The 24,918-nt window shown below is 41.0% G+C and overlaps 1 protein-coding gene across 3 annotated transcripts; it reads left to right on the top strand.

The window, feature by feature from the left end:
* The first annotated feature begins 1,300 nt into the window (after positions 1 to 1,300).
* LOC125011370 (oxysterol-binding protein-related protein 1-like) lies at positions 1,301 to 24,646 on the top strand. 3 transcript variants are annotated; one of them, XM_047590556.1, is made up of 28 exons: positions 1,301 to 1,421; positions 1,670 to 1,805; positions 1,886 to 1,971; positions 2,434 to 2,508; positions 2,673 to 2,784; positions 2,881 to 2,966; positions 3,280 to 3,424; positions 3,556 to 3,623; positions 4,277 to 4,321; positions 5,042 to 5,115; positions 5,286 to 5,349; positions 5,453 to 5,554; positions 5,658 to 5,783; positions 5,890 to 5,968; positions 6,344 to 6,450; positions 12,623 to 12,791; positions 15,636 to 15,828; positions 17,629 to 17,704; positions 18,589 to 18,723; positions 18,922 to 19,019; positions 19,106 to 19,288; positions 19,391 to 19,498; positions 19,787 to 19,876; positions 21,469 to 21,595; positions 22,518 to 22,634; positions 22,711 to 22,834; positions 22,908 to 22,998; positions 23,437 to 24,646. In XM_047590556.1, exons 2-28 carry the CDS (start codon positions 1,682 to 1,684, stop codon positions 23,537 to 23,539), a joined length of 2,907 nt encoding a protein of 968 aa, XP_047446512.1. In that variant the 5' UTR covers positions 1,301 to 1,421; positions 1,670 to 1,681; the 3' UTR covers positions 23,540 to 24,646. The 3 variants fall into 3 exon arrangements, with proteins under 3 accessions (XP_047446512.1, XP_047446510.1, XP_047446511.1); XM_047590554.1 differs by having other exon boundaries at positions 2,673 to 2,966; XM_047590555.1 differs by lacking the exon at positions 23,437 to 24,646 and adding an exon at positions 23,106 to 23,308 and having other exon boundaries at positions 2,673 to 2,966.
* Positions 24,647 to 24,918: the final 272 nt, after the last annotated feature.

Here is a 24,918-nt window from a genome sequence, read left to right on the forward strand (position 1 = left end):
GTTGAGGCACATTTCTTTGGAAATTCGCACAATAAGGTACCGTCTTATTTAAAAAGATGACGAATCCTGATGTAGCACAAATGACACACGCTATGACACTTCTTGTGAATGCGATCGCCAACGCTATTCCATTATTTTCTGATTTTTTTTCTACCTTCAATACAGCATGAACTCCCATCACCTTCCCTCACAAATGTGCACATAGTCTACCTCAAGGGACCTAATTGCTTCAAGTAAGCAGAGGCTTCAAAGCTGCACGCAGAGAGCTGACCTTCAGCATCTCAAAATTTTTTTGCAGCTATAGTTCTCCACTTAGAAGAACGTAGTCCTCAATATGTGGTACAAGCAACATTTAGGGTTGTAGGGCACAGTTGAAAGAAGCGGCTTTAAATGTGACTGAAATGTGCATTTTCTCACCAAACTCAATTAGTCTGTCAGAAACGTACTAAATTAACCAGCGCGGACATTACCTGCTCCAGCAAGTTCTTCAATCTAGGGTGCAAAATAAGAATTATCTGGTATGTAATTAGGTCAGAGGTTCATTAACCCTAGTAGTGAGTCAGACACAAAGGCACAACCCATCAAATTCATGTTACCCGCCATCTGTGAGTATTGCATGCCTTGCCATATGTTCTAATATATAGTGCCAATTATGATTCCACAGTAAGGTGACCAGATTTCTTAGATGAAATCTGGTGACATTTATAGCTCGGAAAAAATAAAAAATAAAAAGAAGAAAGAAGAAGAAAGAGGGACAATTAAAACATTTAAACATATTTAAACTGCTATGTCTGTAATGTCAATAGCAACGCGAATGGCTACCGTAATAGTTGTAGTCTGCGCGCAACATGCTCAACAGCCCTTCTCGTCTGGTTATTGTAAGAATCGTTCTAGTCTACACACAACATTTTTAGTTTTTTTTTTTATTTAGTTATGAAATGCTAAAATTTGGGACATTGTTGGGGACAGCATTAAGCAGGTGACAGGTCATCCAAAATCTGGGATTTCTGGGGATCTGTCCCACGAAATCAGGGACTTCTGGTCACTCTATTCAAAAGGAAACCAGGGAAGTACACTTGAATACTGTGACATTTTTACCAACATAGCCTAATTGTTGACATCTGAAACCGCGTTGATTAATGTAATGCAAGTATTATTTTTTCTTCTCTTTTCTTTTTTAATACTTCACTGCATTGTTTGCTACTTGGATTGGGAGCCGGGGTCGAGGCGCCCCGAACACGTTGAAAGGTGCCCATGGCTCCTGGCTCCTGTAGCTCCGCCCCTGCTGATACCAGTTGAGCAGCTGTCAGGTCACATGGTGGCTGATTGTCAGCTGGTTGACAGGATCACATTTCGGCTGCTGGGAACTCTGTGTTGTGCCTGAGAGAGTTGTGCGAATTAAGAGTTGGAAATCTTTACCCGTAAGTCCAAGCTTCCCATTTCCTTCTGCCCTACGTTGTTTGATAAGTTTCTCCAAGCTAATTTCGGCTCTTTTATAGTTGGTGAACGTTGTCGGTTTTACGTTTTTAATTAATATACAAACTGGACACAGGTGTGCTGTAAGTAAGTAAGTAGGCTGAATAAACTGACTAAATTTTTTATTTTTTTTTTTTTTCCTCGCCGTCGTGTTTTTGGACGTGCAGTTCACCTTTTTTGTTTGTTTAATTAGAGAAGTCCAGTGATGGAGGGAGGCACATTGGAGGACCAGCTACTCCGTCATGCTAAAGAGGGAAGTTGTCCTCATGTTCGGAGGCTCCTTAAGTCGAGAATCTCCCAAAACAGCTCTTTGAACATCAACTGCAGATGTAAGTGAGGTAAAACCTACTATTAGCCTGTTAGCATGTCTTCAGGAGAGACTTGATTATTTTCCTTTCACTACCCATAGCCAGGTCTAAGACCAGTTCAGGATGGACTCCCCTCCATCTGGCTTCTAAGTTTGGACACAGGGATGTTGTGGAAGAGTTACTCAAGGTGAGATGACTGTGGATTTTACACACACACACACACACACACACATATGTATGTATTACACTGATCAGCCACAACATTATGACCACTCACAGGAGAAGTAAATAACATTGAGCATCTTGAGACAATACAACGTTCTGCTGGGAAACGTTTGGACCTGGCTTTCATGTGAATGTTACGTAGACATACCACCGACCTAGACCTAGACCCAAAGTCACTAGCTCCCAAACTGATCACATATATGTGGGATGATCCACAGACACCCACAGAAGGCCCATGTCCATTCTCTGATGAGTCACAACTGTTTTGGAGGCACAAGGGAGACCTACACAATATAAGGGAAGGTGGTTATAATTTTATGCCTGATCGACGTGTGTACATACATATATATGCGTAAATGTATATATAATAGTCTATGTTCAGTATTGCAGGCAGTGACATTTACTATATGGAATGCATTTGCAGGCAGGCGCTCATGTGAATTTGCAGAATAATGTGGGCGACACGGCTCTACACAAAGCTGCAAGTACAGGTAGAAAGGTAAGGTTTATTAATAGGAATGATTCCCATTGAAAGCACCTGTAACAAAAAAAATGTCATCTGCAAGAATAGAAATGTTCCTGTCTCCCGTTTTGAGTGACAACAAGTGATTGATGGTCTTTTTTTTTTTTTTTTTGCTTCTTTCTCTACTTCGGGACGTTAAGGAGATTGTTCTGCTGCTGCTGCGCTACGACGCCTGTGCCAGCATAATCAATGGAACAGCTCAGATCCCTAAAGATGTCACAGAGGATGATGAAATCATTACCATGCTGGAGGGTATGAAATCCTGGGAGCATTTCTTTCAATGGCTGATGGCTCCTCATTACTGGAGATCAGCCGCCTTTGTTCTCAAGTACTGTTTGGTTTGTGCAGCTGCCGAGAGGAGAGAGACAAGGCGGCGGGAGGAGAAGCTTCTGGAAGCAGCCAGAGAGGGGGATATCTCCGCTCTCTCTAAATTGGTTTGCGTCTGACCTTTCAAAGAACCTTGACAGAATGTATCACCCTCTGAGAGCATCTCTCCCGCTCAAAGAGTAGCTCGCATATGTAACAAGCATCTTTCACAGTTCTCAGTTGTCTCTGAGAATGTTAAGATGCAAGAGTAGTACATTTAAATTAGTTTGGTATTTGCACAGGACCTGGCTAGTCTGATGCTCAGTCAGGAGGTGATATGTTTGAGCTCTAGACGGGCAAAATCAAGATGTGCAACTAGGATGTTAATGGCTTAAGATAAATACTAAGTAAATAAAAATGTAAATTAATTCAATTCTTCAGCTCAGTGGAAAAGAGGCTCTAGATGTCCACTGCAGGGATTCAATGGGGAACACGCCTTTACACTGTGCAGCCTACAGGGGGCAGAAGCAGTGTGTTATAAAGCTGCTCAAGTCTGGAGCCAGCCCCAGTATCAAGAACAACAATGGTACATCACTTAACTTGTTCTCATCATTAGCTCTTATTATTCTTCTGATTAATGTTTCATTTGTTCAGCGGTGTTAGGAGAAGTTGAGGGTTGTGTGTAATAATTAGTCTCTGTGGCTGATGGTGTTGCAGAGCAGACAGCGTTGGATCTGGGTCGTACTGATGAACTGAAACAGATTCTAGCAGCATATCGAGAAAAGGTGAGATGAAAGGAGTAGTTTGCCAAATTACATTCTGCACTTAAATTATCATCACATTTAATTTGAACATCCTCTTTCTGCATATCCACACAAGATGTAATTGATAGTTCCCAAAGGAAGATTTTTTTTAGTGAATATTGATTATATCTGTGATCCGTGCTTTTGATAGGAAATCTAAAAATATAATGAGTACGGTTTTGTGACATTTCTGTAAAACTTCCAGTGTAATGACTCATTTCAAGTCAGTACTTTTCTAGCACCGTGATCTCAGACTGGTTATTTGCACTTTATCTTTTAGGATATAGGCACTCAATTACCCCATACCTATCTTAATATAGGATAGGATGTGCAGACAAGATAGTTGTCTGCACATCCTATTTTCACGTGTCTGTTCCTTTGAGTTCTGGTGACTATGGAGGAAAAAGTTTTGCATGTCAGCAGTCCTTGCTCTTGCACAGCCTGGCACAGCTTCATTGTAGAGTATTGCACAGTCATGGTGGAAATAAAAAGGGCTACGTAACTAATACATTAAAACTAAGAAAATTCTTAGGTGAATATTGCGTCTTTCTGGTCTCACTAAAAACTCTTCAACAGCATTAACCAGGATCTGTCTGTACACATGTCTCAAAAGTATTGTTTTTCCCCCCACCAAGGATGTGACCCGTGGGGTGCAGAAGATTGAAGGGCCTCTTTGGAAGGTACCCACATACAATCTTTGTCTTGCTACTCCTCAAAGAATGTCATGGTTATAAAGAACAACAATGGTGCATCACTTATCTTGTCCTCATTGTTAGCGCCTATTATTCTGATAAGTGTTTCATTTGTGTTGCAGTGTTTTGAGTAGTTGTTGTTATTTTCAAAGCTGTTCAGTATCTATAACCCTGGAAAATACAGTAGTATGTCCTACTGGTAATGCTCTTAAATACGATCTAAGGTGCATAATAATTTGTTTCTATGGCTGATGATGTTGCAGAATTTCATGGTTATTTTTTAAAAAATAAAGACCCTTGAAGCTGTGGAGTAGTGGTGAGAGGCACTGATTGGTGTTTGAAGGAAAGAGTCACAGGTTCGCCTCCCACCCTGTCCATGGCTGTGGTGCCCTGAGCAAGCACCTAACCCTAACCCTGAACTTGCTTCCCGGGCGCAGCCACCTGAGGCTGCAGCCCACTGCTCCAACTGAGCTGAGCTCCAACACACAGAACAAAGGGACAGGTCAAAATGCAGAGATGGAATTTCCCCATGATAATTTCCCAATAAGGGAACAATTTATTATTTATTATTATTTCATTAAGCAACATTAAATTAGAGATGTATAACAAAAAAAAAAAAAATTTGTTTTTGTTTGTTTGATCTAATTGGGGATTTCTGTGCTTCTGCTATAAAGGTTATTTGTTGCTGACTTCTTGTGTCTCTGGCAGAGTTCACGCTTCCTCGGATGGCGATCCCACTGGGTGGTGCTTGAGAATGGAACCATCTCCTGGTACCCCAGACAGTGAGATCATTTTACTTATTTATTTTTTTCTGAAGCTAAAAACCAACAAACTAATATCATTCCCTCACATCTGTCTATCAGTCATAAACCGAAACTTTAAATAGTGACTGAATCTGTGCCATAGGTGGACCGCCCTATTTGCTCATTTATCTATTTTTTTTTTTTTCTAGAGCTGATGCTCTGACTGGGGTTAGAAAACAGGGCTGTAAATCTCTTTCACAAGCCTACTGCATGGTGAGTAGGTCAGAGTTGTCGTCTGTTAAGCTGCTATACTGAGTTTTTTACTTAAGAATTGTAGTGATGAAGTTTGGTGACCATTTCACGGCTGTCATTGCAGATCAAACCGTGGGATCATTGCTTCTTCATGCTCAGGTGCTTTGATGACTCTGTACATTACTTTAAGGTGCCCTCTAAGGCAGATTCCATAGCAACGAGAAAAGTGAGATGAGATCGTTGCTATGCCCCACTGCTGGGCTGTTTTGCTTAGTGTTATCTGCATGAGTAGACTAATACGTACATGTTACTGATGTTTGTCCACTTAGAAATGGTTGGATGCTTTGGAGGAACATTCGTCGTATAGCACTCGCCACTGCACACAAGAACAGACTGTTGATGAAATAATAGGTGGCAGTGGTGTGGAAGTGGAGAGTCTGACACAAGCTGTTCAGGTAAGGTTAAAAGGGAAGAAGCGTCATGCAGGGAGGCTGATTTGTCCTGTAGGTCTTTAATGGGGCTCCACTGTTTACGTGCCTCTCTTCTGCCGCACTCTTGCAGGCGGTCAGAACCTGCCAGCAGAAACTGGACAGTGAGGTGTCAATATTTGTAACCATGTTGAAGAATGAGGAGAATTTTGGTAAGTGGTTCAGACATATCCAGTTAATGTCCAGTTTTTTTTTTTTCAGTAGTTCTCAAATTGTTAGTTGTTTTGGATAATTTGCACATTTTCTGTCTACACTTTTGTTATTAGATTAATCGTTCAAGGTCCATTTCCATAGAAAAATCACAAATCTTTATTTCATTTCCCACACATCAAAGCAAATTATAAGAATAAAACACAGAAGCATGAAATGGGGAAATCTTCTCTTAATTTTGACATTTTATTCAATATATTTGCAACGTAATTACTGTAATCCATCATGAAAGTGTCAATAATGAAAACTGTCTAAAATAATGAGTCATTTAGTTTCAACCTAATGTCAGAATACTAATTATTATTTTTTTTTCAAAGCACTTGCTGCACCTCTTCTACTGAAAGCCAAAGAGACCAGTGAACTTTTCACTGAAGCTTGTGCTGCCGTCCATCTCTGCCTTGAGGTGCTGTCAAAACAAGAGGAGGTAGGAGAGCGTCTTTGTTGTCTTTCCAAGTTATGGTGTTGCAAACTAAGACCTTATTGTATTGTCTGCCATCACAACACACAACGATGAGGTGGTTACTGATGGAAAGATTAGCATTTTCTGTCTTTGCCTGCGTGGGTTTTCTCCAGGTGCTCCGGTTTACTCCCGCAGTCCCAATATATGCTTGTTAGGTTCATTGGTGATTCTAAATTGGGCTTAGGTGTGAGTGTGACTGTGAACGGTGGTTTGTCTTTCTACTTCAGCCCTGTGACAGCCTATATACCATGAACCCTAAACATCAAAAAGCGGCGACAGATAATAAATAAATGTCATTCCTCACATACAATTTAATGCAGCTGTCCTCATAAAAACTTTGCAAAAGTTGAAAGGTGATATAATGTATTGTATCATTGTAAAGTTTGTTACTGATGTCACTTGTGGAAGCAAAAGACTGATTACGACGTGAAGTAATTTTTTGTATTCTTTATGATGAGACATAATTTTCCAGCATCTGTAAACAGCAGTGGTATATTTTTATCCATAAGTTGGAGTTTGCACCTTGGACATAGTAAATCTTATATACAGTGGGTAAATCCACTGATGAATTGAAGGGCATCATAAAGAATGTGGTCAAGGATGCACATGGTTTTTATCTTCACGGGCCACTGTGTTTAAGCAGCTGTTTTCTGTTGTATTGTGGGTCCTTATATTGTGATGTGTGTGTTTGTGTATATATATATATATATATATATATATATATATATATATATATATATGGTGTTCTGGGTTTGTACAGCTGCTATCCAGTCTCTGTTGATCTCAGTGGATTATGTAAATGGTAAACAAAAGAAACACATTTTTACACAGTTCCTGTTTTTCAGAGGGATGAAGTGATTTTAGGTCTGACCTAGTATATTTGTGTGTGCGTATTTGTATGTATGTTGAAGATCCTGCAATCCTGCACTTGATAAATACAAAATAGCTTTTTTAATTGGCTACAGCTCACTGAAAATGTGAGAATCTTCATTTCATTGATTACCATACCGTCACCTACGGGCTGTCCTCCTATTGGTTGAACACATTACACTGAATGATCACAAACACCTCAAGCCCCTCCCCTTTACCGTACCTCCTTTGTGCCAATCGGATTTGAAGTTTGTATTTGTCCACGTGTACGTGTCCCTGTCCACCTGTCCTAGTGGCTGTTTCATGTCCTTGGGGGAGCAATGGAACAGTGTGGTAATCACTGGCATGTCTGTAGAAAGGACGCGGGCAAGATCCGCTTTTATGCTTAGGTCTGCATTCATCTCGCAGATCAGCGTAGACGCGCACACACACACACACACACACGCCTGGACTTGGATCCCCACTCTCCCGCTCCAGGGAAAGGCTGTTCATTGAGCTAGAGAACTCAGGCGCTTGCATATTCACTGGCTCAGCTGGAGATGCATGCATTCCCCCTCACACTGTAAAAATACACGCTCGCAGGCACACTTCCACATGCCAGAGCATCCGCGCGCAGGAGGAGGAGGAGGAGACGGTGACGGCACTTTCATCTAGCATCAGCACAGGTACAAGACCAAGCAGTTGTTGTCGTCTAATGATCTCAGCCTTTTTTTTTTTTTCTTCTATCGTCAGCTGAACAACCGGCTGTGCTCGCTGTGGGCTGATCCCTCATGACCTAGCGTAAGGCGTTTGAAGTTTGGCATAGATTCGTTACGATGTTTTTAGTGGGTTGTTGATTTGAATATTGGTCTGAGGCGAGGGCTTTTCATTGGTAAGTGCAGGTCATATCTGTGGGTTTAATGAGCTGAATTTAGAGTGTGAAATTGAGCATGCTTGAAGTGGTAGTGAATGCTACAGTGGACATAGTATCTTTTTAATGTGATCCTCTCATAAAAACGGTTTAGGAACCAAATTACTCTTATGAGTTAAAGACATTATGTCATAGCTGTTAGTGCCTTATTTGGGAATTTAGAAATCTCGTGTTTGTTTTTTTTTTTTTGTCACATTATAAATTTATTTTTTAAATTGGCATTCTCTCAATACTCAAGATTACATTGCATCTAATCATCATATTGTATTATACTGTTGTGACTGTGATTGTTAAACAGTCTTGTATTTATACTGCGTTTTTCTACCTATTGGTGCTCACAGGGAGTTTACACACATGTCTACCCATTCACTCACATCCAACTAGGGGTTCAGTGTCTTGATTAAGGACACTTTGGCATGTTCCAGGGATCTAACTGCTAACCCTCAGGAACGTGGACAACCCACTGTACCCACTGAGCCACAGCCAATTGAAAAAGATTGGTAACACAAGACCGTCTTCATATGGTGACCCAAATAAGGATGCATCCTGTGCATGTGTGGTAAAACTCAACAGCATATAATTCTGCCACACAATGCACAAATCTATAATCTATACAGTGCACTGTCAAACCATATTATGTTGATACAAACTGGCACCAGTAACTGTTGTCACATGGAATAACCTAATATTGTTCGGGACAGGGAGGCTGAGTAGATTCACTGCAGCCTCATCTCTCATGAAGCATTAAAGTGTCATAACAAAGGACCCTGAATTGATTTCTAACAGCCAGATAGTTTAATACCAGCGAAATTTTAACAAGCGTGTTACATCCTCTGGTTTCATGCTGAACTGCTGCTACTACATGTACTAACTGGATTATATTTCCTACAGTGCTGAGATTGTCTGTATTAAGCAGGATTAACTGTAATCCTATATTTCCATTGTCCCGCCGCAGACGTCTCTGCTGGGGACACTTGAACATTTGTTTTCTACTGTACATAACGTATGGGAGTCGCATGCTGTTGTAATTGCTCCAATGGCCTCTCAAAGAAATAACACAAGCACAGTTCATGGCTCAAATGGTTTTTCAGCAATTACTGTATTGCCCTTCAATTGTGTGGATGTGTTACGTCCCATTTCAGCAGCTGATGCAGAACTAAAGTATGGAAGCGAGAGTGACACATTTATTTATACGGTGCATGCAGGGTACAAAATGACTGTGTGTTGACTACGTGGCATTTAATGTGGACAGATTTACGCTAACAACTTTCGTTTTCTTGCAAAATGATGCCACATAGATTGAGCTACATAGAAGGCAGAAACCTTCTTTGGGTGTTGTGACAGCTCTCACACACAACACTGGTATTTTCTTTGCGTTTGTCAGGCAGCATCCCTGTCAAGACAACAAATGGAGACAGCTTGAAACCACTTAGTGATGACAGGCAAATGAGCAGATGTGTCGGTTTATGTTGCTCTGAAGGTGGGAGATTGATGGCATAGTATCTTTTTTTATCTTTTTATCTTTCCTCTATAGTCTGTGAGAAAGTCGATTTAAAACCTAAGGGTTTGGAAAGAACACAAAATACTATTTATGACCTTTACTTCACATAAGTAACTGACTTACTGTCGTCTTTCACCCAGGAGAATGTAATGGAAATTTACTTTAATCTGTACAATCTTTTATGAGAATAGCTCTTTGGGAACCTACAGAGAAAAATCTGTAATAGCCTCCATGCACATGTCATAGGATCGACGAGATAAGAGGACTTGATTAACTACTACTACTACGCATCTCTAGTGGGGAGGGGGAACTCCTTATATGGTACTGTTGAACCTTGTCCTTCCTCTTTTTAGATGAACCTGTCAGTACGCCTAATTAATAAGTGTAAAAGCCAGACATACCAGAGTCTCTCACCATCTCTCACCTTCTCAAATCTGTATTTCTCACCTTAATCTATCGTTGTGTGCAATGAAACTGGAGACTTAAGTTTCCACAGTCTTTACTGATGTATGCCTCCTTTTTTCCCCCTGATCATAAATGATATTCGTAGAGGAGCGAGTGTACAGTGCACATCCAACCTTATATTTTTAGATTCTGGTATTTTAGTCAACATATAGAAAGAGGTCCCTGGTAGTATTTCTGTGTAATTGACTACTACATCTCTTGCTGCGAGGGCGATTCACTCTAGTTGCTTGGCACCCAGCCACCATGCATTCAAGTACAGTTTGATACACAGTTGATACTTTGGAGCACTGTGCGGAGCTGTAATGATTTTGTCTCTGAGATTTGCTTTTCCCATCAGCAGAGAGGGCAAATTTTAGCACAGAACGAAAGCTTTTCTCTTTGGGGTGTTGGCCAAGGAGAAGCATCCCTCTCAGGCTCCAGCAACAGCTACAGCATAGAGTCCCAGGAAGGCTTAAAATAGCCCTGTTTGTGCTCAGGCGAGAGGATGCAGTGAGAATGAAAGAGCTGGCTGGGATAGTTACACAACTAAGTGTTTTGTTCCTGTATGGTCTCTCAAACCAGGGGCCTGGGACATGGAGCGTTAAAATAGGCTCTTGTTGGGGGGATTTATTACTGTACAGTACAAAAGGGTTTGAGGTTGGCAAGGACGATTTGTTTTGTACATTTGAAAATGTTCTTCTTATAACTAGTGTTGTTACGTCACAGCTGTCATTACGTCACAGCTAACTGCATTGACATTAGTGGTTATACGTTTGAGTAATACTCTGCAAACGAGCTAATGGTAATTTTCTATCCACTAGATTCAACTGAAAACAAGTTTCCAGTTAATCTTTTCAAACAGTTTAGGAAAAACTCAAAAAAAAAAACAAGAAGAACAGCCCAAGGTGTTGACCTGACCTCCAAATTCTCTACATCCCAAACTGATCAAGTATCTGTGGGATGAACTGGAACAAGCCTGATCCACAGAGACCTCTCCACCCAATACCCCCCACTAACAACATCCTGTTTCCAGACACCACATGTGACACCACATCTGGTGCTGGTTCTTTGAAGAACCATTTGAGAGGACCTTTGTCCATTCTCTGATTAGTCTCAACTCTTTTGGTGGCAGTATTAGGAAGATGGTCATAATGTTATGCCTAATCGGTTTTACCGGATTTCTGTAATGTGGTTTACATGAAAAGTTCAGCTGGAAGTTGGAATCAGGGCCCATACTGTTTTTAATTATCTGTAAACAGTCAGTATTCATTACTTATAGTGGGATCAGCTGTATTGAAGTGGTAAAACTAATCAGAAATGAATTAGTCTATAAGTAAGTATGTGTCTTTTTTACTGCCTAATACATTATGTGTGCCTGACCCCTACCACAAATCAATCTGGAGTTAATTCCATTTTGTGGCATAAAAATTGAGTTGTTCTATAACGCTGTGCCCTATTTATTACGTTAATAGCAATACTGCATGTGGAAATGTACATCGTCTCCATGATGGTTATATAATGAGAAGGGAAACTGATGAACCATTCATACATTCATTCACAGCCATGAATTATAACTCACCTTGAGCACACGGGCAGGCGCCTCGACGAGGGGTTTCTATTTTGCGTGGCTTTGTGCACAGCTGATGATTCTGCAGGCAGCAGAAGAGGCTGAACTTTCATCTTTAATCGAAGACGCTGACCTTGCTTCGCAGTCTCAGATTTACAGTGTGATTTACAAGCTCCTGTTTCTCTCAGACTCTTAACTGCCTTCTCCAAGGTGACTCTGGAAGATATTCAAACTGTGAAGAACATGCTCCGTCTTTTTCTGATCACTGTGTTTTCTTTGCTTCCAGTCACGTATTTTAACCTGTTTCTAATGTATTTAACTTGTAATTTGAGCAGAAATATATTTAAATTGGATTTAATTATAGCCATTGTCTAACAGTATTTTTTATCATTTTGGTGGGAAACATGTATTTTAATTATTATTCATTTTAGATTTTTCTGTTTTGTATTTAGTAAAGGATGCCCATCAACAAGGTTAGACAATAGGAAACATTGATCCGGTCTGTCCCACAGTGGCCTGGCTCAGGTTGCTCTGAAGCGACACTTAATCCCGGGCTACAGAGCTCGTTGAGTCTGGGGTGTTTGGTTCCGCCTGGAAGAAACCAGATCTGTGGGCAGGCTTAGAACAATGACCTGCTGTCAGTATGACAGACACATGCACACAGTGTGGCAGCTGAACAAGCAGATCCCTAATTTCATATCAATCCAACATCAATCACATACTTGCAAACAATATAATCTATGCTGTACAGTGAAATATTAGATGAGCGTATTTTCTTCATTTGCTTCACCCTGTAAGTGCTGTGTGTCTGTGTTTTATCCCCCTGGTGGTCCTGTGTTTGTAGGTGTGGAGCCTGAAGTTAGAACAGGAGGTGGAGAAAAACAAAGCTCTGACAGAAGCACTGCAGACTTTGGCAACCGAACACCACGAACTCAAGCAGTCATTGAGTAAGAGCAGGAGGTCGTCTACCCTCAGTACCCTCAATGAAGATGACTTCTATGATGCTGTGTCAGGTCAGCAACTCTAGGTGAACACTGAAATGGTCAAGTTTATAAATGGTTCACCAGTGGGATTACTGGACTCACGACTCTTCTCTTGTGTGCTTTATTGTGTGGTACATCACCTTTTTGAAAGATAAACGTGCATTTTTTTTCTTCCAAATGTATACAAAGTTCACAACTGAAAACCTGTCATCTATGTTTGTAGACACTCAATTGATACTTTGACCATATAGAGATTTCTTGGGTCACCATACATATTGCACACCCTGAACTGTGCAGATTATTCAATTCACTCTTGCAGGATATGTCAGATCGGATGAGAAATGTCTAAACTGCCATCTTCAGGTTCCTCCACAATCTTGACTAGGGATGGGAATCGATAACCGGTTGTTTTAAATAACCGGTTCCAGTTCAATTCATGCTTATCGAATCCCCTTATCGATACATTTCGTGCTGAAACAGTTGAAAGCGTGACTTCACTTCTCCAGAAGGTAACAGCACAACGTGCAACTTATGAAGCACCGTAATTTCAAGCAAGGGCTGCAACACCAACTATATGCTTAAGCATTTGTCGACGACACACAGCATTAAATACTGGAAGTGCCGTGTGTGCAACAATCTCCGGTCACTGAGTGCAGCTATTGCTAAGTCTCAGCAGAGCAGTACTAGTGGGGATCCAGTGACCAATTTCATGTTTGTTTTCTTACACAAGCTCTTATCTCTTGTTGAGAAGCTCAGTAAAATTGCTTTCGTTTACACAAGAACGCCTACTTTTTCTCGACCAAAATTTCATAGGAGGAACTGATAAGGGAATCGATAAAGAATCGTATCGATAAGCAGAATCCATAATGGCATCAGTAATAATAAAGTCTTATCGATGCCCATCCCTAGTCTTGCTTTGGTGGGGTCATTAGAGGCCAGTCAGTGAGTTGTCCTGAAGCTACTGCATTGTTGTCTTTTGCTTCAGGTCATTGTCATGTTGATATGTGAACTGTAGCGTCAGTCTCGGGCTTGTGCACTCTGGAACAGGTTTTTTGTGTTTAGCTGCATGTGCCTACCTGCCAATACCTTTTTAGTATGAAGCTGCCACCGCCATGCTTCACTATAGGGACGAGCAGTTCCTGGTGTTCACCAGGCAACAGTGCTTGGACTTTTGCCCAAAGCTTTAAGCCCTATTTGCACAGGATTAGTTTTACCTGGGGACCTCTGGTAATTTCTGACAATCACGGAGGTCGTCTGTGATCTTATTCCCATGCGAATCATGCATGTCTGTGATTTGTGAAGTAAAAAGTACACCACAAATTACCCACCATAATTCTCGTAACACCGAGGTCCTCTGATAATACTAATCCAGTGCGAATCGACATCTCTGGGGTGAGGCGTGAGTTTTTGTTTGTTTTGCGGCTTTTTTTTCTGCCTCTTGTCACCTAAGAATTATGAAGGATGTGCTCTAATTCAAAGTTTGGACAGATGTTAGTTGTCTATTCACCCGTTTAGATGGATGAAGCCATTAAATCAATCATTAATGTGTTCATCAGCAAAGGTGGAGCTGATTTAAATACCGCAAAAAACATATTTTTATCATTTATTATAATTTGCAAAGTAATTAAAACTGCCTCTGACACACAGTGGAGTGAGGCTGAAAGTAGCAGAGACATAACAACTGTTCGTGACTTTGAGTAAAACACAGAGTTTGTTTATCCTGTGCGAATGCGCCACATGAAACACAGACGTTGAGTCACAGGACGTCCTCAGGTAAAACTAATCCCGTGTGAATAGGGTTATAGTCTCATTAGACTAGAGAATCTATTTCATCATACATAAATGCTCAAAGCTGGCTTCTGTTCAGCCGATCTACCATGAATTCTTTCTCACTGGAGTGATGCTGGAATCCTCCAACTACCATTTCTCCTGAGGACTACTGTAGCTGTTCCCTGACACGGGCCCATCTTGCTCAATTAGTCAGTTGCACAAGACAGCCAGCTCTGGCAAGAGTCCTTGTGATTACACACTCTACATTTTCATAATTACCGAAGTCACTGTGTTCCTGTGAATACCCAAAATTGAAGAAGTGGTTTTGTGGCCTTTTCCTCTCTGCTTACCACAATGTTATCTCATCCTACAGACTGTTTATGATATTTTTACAGGGCGTAAGTCTTTCTTAATTATATCAATCCACTTTTTTTTTTCTTTTTTTTATAAAGAGAATTATAAATCTAAGGAATCGCCAAACTACAAGTCACACCAAAGAGTCTGAATACGTAAAACTAAATGTTTCAGCTTTTTCAATACAACAACAAAAGTCTCTAAAAACATGTTTTTTTCTTTGTTATTTGTAGTTATTTCAGTGTAGCTAGAGGGAAAACACTTGTCTTTATTATACTGCCTGGAACATCCCTGCAGCTATATTTTAATGTACAGGTGCATAAAGCAGAGCAGCATATGCAACCCTGTGTGTATGAATAGCTCACCATTCTCCTCTCTTTTGTGTTTGTGACAGTACCCGTACTATGTCACCAACTGTGCTGTCTAGGGGAGGAGTAGCATCCCGATAGCACAGAGCAAACAATGTTAGAGGAAATGAAGCCTCTGTGTGGCCTCTCATTGGAACACTATCCTCAGGTGGGGTTTGGCCGTCGGCAGGGAGGGGGAGGTTGGAGAAGAAGCCAAGAGCAAGTGCTTATTTGCAGAGTCTGTACTGTTGAGGCTGCAGAGCCAGGGCTTTTCTGCTACTTGAACGTTTGTGTGTCTGTGTGTGTGTGCGTGCGTGCGTGCGTGCGTGCGTGCGTGTGTGTGTGCCTGTCTGTGTGGGTGTTTGGCATGACCTGGCATCTGCCCCCTGTCATCATCCCACAGAGTCTGAGTCGGAGCTCTCTGTGAGCGGCTTCCTGTCTGTGGCCAGTTACTCCTGCGAAGAGGACGAGGGGAGAGACACCCCCCTTCCCAACAGCCTCCGCCATCCCAGCGCACACAGGGGGCCTACCGGAATGTCAGGGGAGGGTAACCATGGCAACCAACCGGCCCAGTACAATGGAGTCAAGGAGCACAGGTGGGACATGCTCCAGTTATGATGTCATGCTTGTTTACTGGTTTAAATGATTGGAACGAGACTGTTAGAAATAGAAAGACATCGGTGCTCTGCTGATGGCCTGTTTGGTGTTTTTTATGCTCAAGTGTTTGTTTAAGATAATTGTCGCTGCTAGTAGAAGGATCAGGTGGAATATAATTTGACATTGCTCAACGACTTTGTTGGTCGGGATGCAAACTTCAGTCAGCAAGAGGATAGGTGGAGTTGGTGTAATGGGATACCACCTTTCCACTGTAGTCTGTTTTTGTAGTCAGGTGTTTTTGCTCAAGCACCCAAATCCACAGAGAATAGGTCTGCTTTGTTTTTCTTGATGGCTACAACTCTCCAAGCGAGCAATCAATTCAGCGCTGTGTGTTGTTGCTTTTTTTTTTTATTTATTTTTTTGTGAAGATTTGCGAATCTCTTTTATTTCCTTGAATTCTTGCTTGGTCTCTTCTTCTTTAATCCAACAAGTGAGCCATGAATAATTCAGCATGTGCTGGCTCGGAGTAGAGCTGGAGAAAAGGCCTGGATGGCCGACTGGCTGGCTGTGTGCGCATATGCGTGGGCTTGTGTATGTGTTGTGGATTAAAGATTAATGAGGTGTCTGTTTATTTGAAATTACTTCGGTCATTTAGAGATTCATCTGTCACTCGTTGCCTGTAGATGGGCCTGTGATCTTGGATTCTCATCATAAATATAGTAATAATTAGACTAATAGTACAGGTTCTGGACCCTGGACAGTATCAGCTGTAAGAAATTTGTACATGAAAATAAGCAAGCATTGGTGTGTCTACCTCATTTCTAGGTGGCTTTATCTTTACGTATTATATCATAGAATACAAAAACTAGCTGGTCCTACAAAGCTCCAGACCTGTATAGCAGAGGATGTGGATTATTTTACAGAAATAAAGTCCACTCTAATTATGTGTCAGTTTTTCAGTCTGATGTTAGAACTCCTCTATGCTTTAATACATCTTGGAGATGAAGCTAGTGGATCCAAAACTAGGCCAGGAGAGTATAGTCTGCCATGCATCGCTGCTCTCCTCATCCTACAGATGGAGCAACACCCCGCCCTCTCCCTTTCTCACTGTTTATTTAGCTGAAGTAATGGCCTTTATTTGTGCAGTTGCTTTAACACTCATTTTTAAACAAGGACACCATCTGCCTCCAGCTAGCGTACCTGTGAAACAGCCTCTGTTGCGGCAGTCAACAAAACTGGGAGCTGAACTCAGTCAAAACAATTTAATGGGACCGTGTTTGTCCAAGTTCACGTATTTATCTAAATGGTGTGCTTTATTTACAATTCAAAGGGTGTTTGTTAGCCAGATCCTTAATGTGCAAAAATAACTTTTTAAAGCCAGCCAGTACTGAAAACAGACACAGAGGTGTACATCCGTTCATGGGTATTGCAGGAGGTTTGAACAGACGAGCTGAAAGCTCATTAGCTTACAGGTGTCGGGTAACCTATTTTCCTCAAATGGTGGGTCAAGCTACATTGTCTGCTCTGAAGCTTTTAAATACACACATGCACGAGATAAAATAATGGTTGAAACATGATTTATCCAGTGATACTATATATTTGTGCTTAGTTTCACATTAGAGGGAGATCACAAATGATGTTCCGTCACTGTGTGCACGCTCTACTTTGCACAACTGCCAACGGTGCAATGATTTTCTGTTAATTATTTTTATTTTATTTGGACAGAGATGAATATCATGAGTATTAATTCTCATCAGAGTTGAACAGTTTCTCCCTCTTTTTCTACTGTCCTCACACAGAACCTCTCTACCGGCTCCCATGTTCTCCAGGAATGACGTGAGCGTCTGGAGTATACTGAAAAAATGCATCGGCATGGTGAGAATTTGTTTTAGAACCTTTTTTAATTATTTAACTACTGTTACCTTAAAGCCATGTTACCCAAGTACAATTGGAATAGTGAAAAATAATAGTTAAATAAACCATCTCATTTAAAAAAAAATAACAATTCTCTTGCAACCCCTTTGGCCTCTCTGTGCTACTTTACTTTGTGCATTTTTAAAGATGCCTTGGCCTCACAGCAGTGATACTTCAGAAGTAATGTAACATCAGAAAGGAGGTGCACACCTCACTGAAGGCTGAAGGATCCATCATGAGCATGCAAGTGCTGGTTAAACAACAAAGTGGGTGTTTTGATTTGGGTCACTCCTCATGCTCGCTGTATGCTGCTTTAAATCTGTGATAAATTATGTCCTCTGAATTTTTTAGTTATTCTGGGGTTCAGTCGTACTATTTATAACCTCCATAGCACCAGAGCGATTAACTCTCTCTGGACATAGAGCTCCGTCCTTCAGTGAACCCAGAAAAACCAGCAGCTTCTTCTCTGCTGCAGCTACTGATAACATTTCTTTTTGTTATGTGAAGATGTGTAGATGTGATTTGAAGAGTGCAGTGATTGTTGAATTAAAAAAGATATCCTTTTGTTTTACACATTACTATATTTTCTCTCTTAAGCAAAATATCACTTGAGACTCATACACGTCTCACATAATATTCATAAGAGTCATTATAATAGATACAACAAACTGAATTATGTTGTATATTTATATACACGTCAGTAAACAGATGAATACACTCTAGCTCTACCAAGATACTGGCTGTTTTGAATTGGGGCTCGCTATAATAACTGTAACTCAGAGGAGGCGTAAATAGTCTGTGAACTTCCAGAGTCTTTTATCATCTCCACTTCTTTTCCTTTTCAGGAGTTATCAAAGATTGCTATGCCTGTGATATTTAATGAGCCTCTGAGCTTCCTCCAGCGGCTAACAGAATACATGGAGCACACCTACCTCATCCACCAGGCAAACGCCACAACCGACTCCGTAGAGAGGATGAAGGTATAAACCCAGTCCTTATTTTCTTGATTGAATATAAAATAATAACAGTTGATGTCCATATGTCATTGTTTATTTGAATCAAGTCAATTAAAAAGCATTCAGGCGTTTCATTAAGCCCAGTTTTATCATTTGAATTTGTGCTATCAGTGTCTTTTCTAATAAACCGTAATGTGGTTTTCACTAAACAATGCTCTGCAGTGTGTTGCAGCCTTTGCTGTGTCAGCTGTAGCATCACAGTGGGAGAGGACTGGGAAGCCCTTCAACCCACTGCTGGGGGAGACATATGAGCTAATAAGGTAAGACAGTGGCCAGGAATGACTACACACAAAACGGTTTGCATTTATTGTGGAGATCTATCAAATATGTCCCTGTTCTCCATCAGAGACGATTTGGGCTTCAGGTGGGTGTCAGAGCAAGTGAGCCATCACCCTCCGGTTAGTGCCTTTCATGCTGAGGGCCTGAAGGAGGATTTTGTGTTTCACGGTTCCATCTACCCCAAACTCAAGTTTTGGGGAAAGAGTATAGAAGCTGAGCCTAAAGGAATCATCACACTGGAGTTACCTAAGTGAGTTCACAGTTGTCACAAGGTTTTATTAGTCTGTGTTGATTTCTACTGAATTGGCATTTTCATGCAATATCTTTACTAATGACTTCCATGTCTGTGCAGGTATAACGAAGCCTACACCTGGACAAACCCCACCTGTTGTGTCCACAACATCATTGTCGGTCAGCTTTGGATCGAGCAGTACGGCAACGTGGAAGTGATCAATCACAAGTAAAAGAAATGCTCTTATCTTTGCAGTTTTCTCTGTGTGCTAATGTTCCCGTCGAGTGGATTCACATGCACAGAGACTTTGGTGCATGAGCGTCCTTTTTTTTTTCTTCACTCTCAGAGGAATGTTGATCTACTTTCAGATGCAGCTTATTGATCATGGAAGCAGAACTGGAACAGTTGCCATTAGAATAGAGGAGTTTGAGCTGGATAATTAATGTCTTAAAGCCTCATCTTGCAAGAGGAGAAAAGTAAAAGAGAATGTGTAAAGAGGCTCTCATTCTGTTCCAGGACCGGAGAGAGATGCAGCATGATGTTCAAGCCCTGTGGCCTCTTTGGAAAAGAGCTCCATAAAGTCGAGGGCTACATCTTAGATAAAAGGTATTACCATTAGTTACATATGATTTTAGGAGTAGGAGTTGTCAAAAGGCTATGAGGACTTTCAAAACCCTCTCCACAGATTTTATATTCAGAAACGGATATTACGGATAGATTATTTCTTTAGCCACATTTCTCTATATCACAATTTCAGCGGGTCAGAGGTTTACATACTCTTGGTGGACTGTGCCTTTAAACAGCTTCCATAAAATGATTTCATGACTTTAGAAGCTTTTGATAGGATAATTGACATGATTTAAGTGAATTTGAAGTTTCCCTGGGAATTAATTTTAAGAATTTTTTCCAAAAAAGGAAAATGATTCATCATTGGGAGTAGTTTTTCTGAATGCCTGAAGGAACTAGGTTCATCTGTACAAGCAATATTAAGCAAATCAATCCTGCAACAACAGCGTGAGTCACATGACCTGAGGCTGCTCAGCTAGGAAGCAGCCTATCACAAGATGCCACTGCTTCAAAAAAAACACATAAAAAAAAAAGGTCAGGTGTGAAGCACGGGGGAGGCAGCATCATGTTGTGAGGGTGCTTTGGTGCAGGAGGGACTGGTACATTTTGGAAAATAGATGGCATCATGAGGAATGAAGATTATGTGGATGTATATAGAAGCAGCATCTCAGATATCAGGGACTTGAAGCTTGTTCAGTAACAGTGGAAAATGACCCCAGACGCACTCCATGGTCCCTGTGTCAACATGGCTTAAGGACCAGCCCTGACGTCAGTCTAATACAAATTTTGTGGAAGTGAAAACCTGACCGATTTGCACCATTTCTATCAGAATGAATGCGCTTAAGTTCCCGCAGCTTATTGTAAAAAGGTTGTAGCGTGGCATTATTATCAGAATTTGAGTCTGGTATCATTCCTCTGGGACTTCATTATTCTGCATGTTTCATCAACAGATACAGAGAATTAAAATCCCTCTGCACTCTGTTGGAAAGTCCCTCAACTAATCACAGCAACTAAGTACTTGGCAGCAAATGATCGATGCATTATTGACAAAATCCTTAATCCTTTAAAGTTATTTCAGCGTCACATATCCTTACAATAGATGGACTCTTAAAAGCTAGTTTCTCCCGCAGCTGCCATTGTAAACAAATTCAACTCCAAGACACTCAGATGATGTCTACATCGCTGTTACTCTTATGTCTATCTTTACATAAATCCCACCCAATTGGTTATTGAAGGTAATCACTTCAATGCACGGCTGATCTGGATCTGGATTCATTGTAGACTTTTTGCTACAAAAACTGTGTAGATGGAAGGCTGGTCTAGCTTCCAGGCTAAGGAGCTTGTAGAAAGGTGAACAAAATGTACCTTTCTATTAAATGCTACTAAATACATAAGTGCATGTAAACCTCCGACTCACTGGGAATGTGATGACAGAAGTAGAAATTGAAAAAAAATTCTATTATTCTGTTACTTCGCATTCAAGATTGGGAATATTTACAAAGATTTGAACTTTTAAGTAAAATAACACTTTCGGGTATGTAATATGAAAGGTTCTGCTCAGTGGTTGTATCAAATAGCTGAAGGCACATAAAGCTGTGATCTGTTAACATCTGTTCTCTGAATGTTCGCAGCAAAAAGAAGCTATGTGCAATATACGGCAAATGGACTGAATGCCTGTACACAATAGACCCTGCTGCATTTGATGCCCACAAAAAGAGCGACAAAAAGAATTCAGATGATAAAAAGGGCAACAAACAGGTAACACATTTCACTGCCTTGTGTCTCAAAAATACTTGAATGAAAATGAAGTATAACTAAATCCAATGATTGATATTTTAGCTGTTTGTGGGCTATTCTGTCTTTTCATGTAATTCTAGACTCGGTCTGTAAGGTTGAGACTGGGGCTGCATGGGGGCTAAACAGTTAGTTGCAGTTCCTTAATAGAAGGAGTTCATTAGAGCTTTGGATGAGTTTCAGTGGTGCCGAGTGAGTCTGGCCCAAGCAGACACCCCCATGAAGAAACCCCAGTCCTGCTTGTAGCAATGCAACCTCTACTCTGCAAAGGACTCTTATAATGCATCTCTGTTGCGTGCAGACACTCATCCTTGTAGCACTCCAGCTACCATCTGTTCACATCAAATATTTCATTCCCGTCACCTGCTTTTTGGCTCCAAGTATCGCATAAAGACCACTTCTGTCCAGACCTTCCTGGACTCTGTCAGGGTTCCAGTAGTGTCTGCCAGTTCTGAGCTGCTGGACCCCTTCCAGTATCAAATGGAAATCTGCCTTGCTGCACCTTTTTTTTTCATTCTTTCTTTCTCTAATGCTGTACATATCCAGTCTGCTTCCTTGCAGCTTCTTTACGCTTCAGCAGCACATCTGCACATTAGAGAAACATCTGTTTGCCTGCGAGAGACTGTAATGTTACAGATGTTTTTCCTGTTTCAGTAAATGAAACAAAATGCACGTGTGGGCATTAAATCAGTTTTGTTTTTTCATCCCTAAACTGATCTGAATTTTTGGTTGACAGAATAGAAATTACAGATTTCAAAATGTTTGCAAATCTACAGTATGGCATTTCTAAGTGAGCAGACGATCAGAAACGTTTTTAAAATGTCTGCGCAGTGCTGAATGTGAATACTGTGAATACTGAATACTGTGTCTGTGTCTGCGGGCTCAGAGCAGTGTGGACGAGGAGCCAGAAGAGATGCCTCCACCCGACGCAGAGACAGTCCAGGTCATCCCGGGCAGTGAGCTCATCTGGAGGATAACACCTCGACCAGACAACTCAGCCAAGGTGCGAGGAGACACAAAGGGGAGGACAAGATATCAATTTTCAAAATCTCGTACTAATGTCATCTTCTTTATTGCAGTTCTACGCCTTCTCCACATTTGCCCTGCAGCTCAACGAGCTGGAGAAGAGCATGGAGGGAGTCCTTCCTTCCACAGACAGTCGCCTCCGACCTGACATCCGCGCCATGGAGAACGGAGACATAGGTGTAGTGTACGACTGTGTCTCCTGTCGCTATTGTTACGCGACAGCAGCTAAATTGAGTTTTATGTCTTATAGATCTGGCAAGCGCAGAGAAGAAGAGACTGGAGGAGAAGCAGAGGATGGCCCGGAAAAATCGCAGCAAATCAACAGAGGATTGGAAAACGAGGTTAGTCACTGAGAAATTAAATCTGTGGTGGTGACTGTGGGTGTGTTTTTACTGATCCCGTTCTCCTTTGCTGTCGACCATGCATTTCTCTTTATCATAACTCAAAGGAACGTTGCACTTGGCCCAAGGTTTGCTCTGAAGTTTTGTCTTTATTTGTTTGCTCTGGTGTGAAGTGCTGCACCACACCACCCTCCTCAGGACAAAATGCACAACTGCGTGTGTTTCGTTTGTAATTGGAGGAAATAATTTCAGACACTGTCACAAATAAAGACTCTAGTGTTTGATAAATGAAATTTAGGATCCTGTTGCACATAATGGTGTCTCACCATGAACTAAAACCGTGTGTGTGTGTGTGTGTGTTTCTGTGATACTTTCATCTTTCTCTGTTAAGTGCAGTGCTCATATTAAAGCAATCTTCTCACTGTTAAAATTGTGCAGGTGGTTTCAGCAAGGGCCCAACCCACACAACAAAGCTCAGGACTGGCTCTACTTGAAAGGCTACTGGGACAGGAATTACCCTCAGCTGCCTGACATTTACTAACAAGTGAAAACACACACAAGTACCATACACATGGATTTCAGCACCTTTGGACTTCATATGCTGTACCGGGGAGTGCACTCCCAGCATAAGCAACAGTGTAATTGAATCAGCTCGGAACAGCAGACAGTGTGTGGGCTTTAATGTGTAAAAAATAAATATGCTCAAAATGTATAAAAATCAGTGAAACAAATAAGCACAATTCGTTTTCTTTAGTAATTGTGGTGCTTTGCCTCTAAGTAAGGTTTGTCATGTACAGGGAAAAACAATAGAATGTATTTAAGAAATATGTCTTGTTAGATAGATGGAGTGTTTAAACAGCAACCTCGATGTTTTATGGTTTGCAGTTTGTCCAGAATTCCTAGAGAAACATTTTACTAATCAGCTTTAGTGCAGAGGAGGCGCGTCACTCCAGACAGCTAGGAATGGAGAACGTGGCGTAACCTGAATGCAGCTTTAAGATACACTACTGACACTTGTGCATGCATTACGCAGTGCAGAGTATTAATCTAGATCCTTTTGGCCTTTGTTTTCACTTCCTAGTACAGTGAGTGGTGCAGATATTTAGAGTAACTGATTGTGTTAGAAATTAGCCTAATTGCTTGGTTGCAAAGGCTCCTACTATCAACTGTAAATCTGTGTCTATTTCCTTGCAAGTAAAATATGACAGCTGACCATAGCGATGGCCGGGACTGATGGTAAGGCTTAGGTTTGAACAATAAAACATCACTTAACTATGTACTGTATAGATGTGTATAGAGACGATTAACAACATTGCGTAAGTCTATCTGACACTGTAAACGTAGCACTCACTATACTGAAGCAGGGACACTGGTTCTGCACTTAAAGATTTGTTTGTGTGTGTGTGTCTTGCCATAGATTAGTATGTGGTATCCGTGGTGATATTCTTAGTGCACTGATCTAATTGACATCTAACCATCACAATAAATGCATGTACATCATTATAACTATGCAAGCCTTACCTCCTTCTCAGTAAAGCACTGAATATCCATTTTCTTACAGATAGCTGCTACATGTATGTTTTCTGTTGTCACTCGTTTGGATATTAAAACAGAATTTCTATTAAATAAAAGCTTAATGTTCATTGAATTTACTTGGTATTTCTCTGTATATTTAAAACCTGGGTTTTGCTTATCTGACTTAATGGTTTACCATCTACATCCAGGATTAACAGTCCCTGATGTTGATAGGTTTCTCAGTGTGTTTAAAGAGTACATACCATAGCTTGTTTATTTAAGCTGGGTGGAGATGTCACCAGTTGATCTGTTTGCTGTTTTAAAGCCTCGTCTTTGGTGTTTCACTGTAGCCATCTTTATTTTGAGACAGTGATGACATTTGGCCGGTCATTGGCATTGGCTTCA

This window comes from Mugil cephalus, chromosome 7 (assembly GCF_022458985.1).
Source record: "Mugil cephalus isolate CIBA_MC_2020 chromosome 7, CIBA_Mcephalus_1.1, whole genome shotgun sequence".
Classification (NCBI taxonomy): Eukaryota; Metazoa; Chordata; class Actinopteri; order Mugiliformes; family Mugilidae; genus Mugil; species Mugil cephalus.

Excerpts from the sequence above, each read along its gene's own strand:
- LOC125011370 (XM_047590554.1), top strand. The coding sequence starts at position 1,682 with ATGGAGGGAGGCACATTGGAGGACCAGCTACTCCGTCATGCTAAAGAG. Across the intron at positions 1,972-2,433 it reads TTGTGGAAGAGTTACTCAAG|GCAGGCGCTCATGTGAATTT; the intron begins GTGAGATGACTG and ends ATGCATTTGCAG. Across the intron at positions 19,020-19,105 it reads GAGACATATGAGCTAATAAG|AGACGATTTGGGCTTCAGGT; the intron begins GTAAGACAGTGG and ends GTTCTCCATCAG.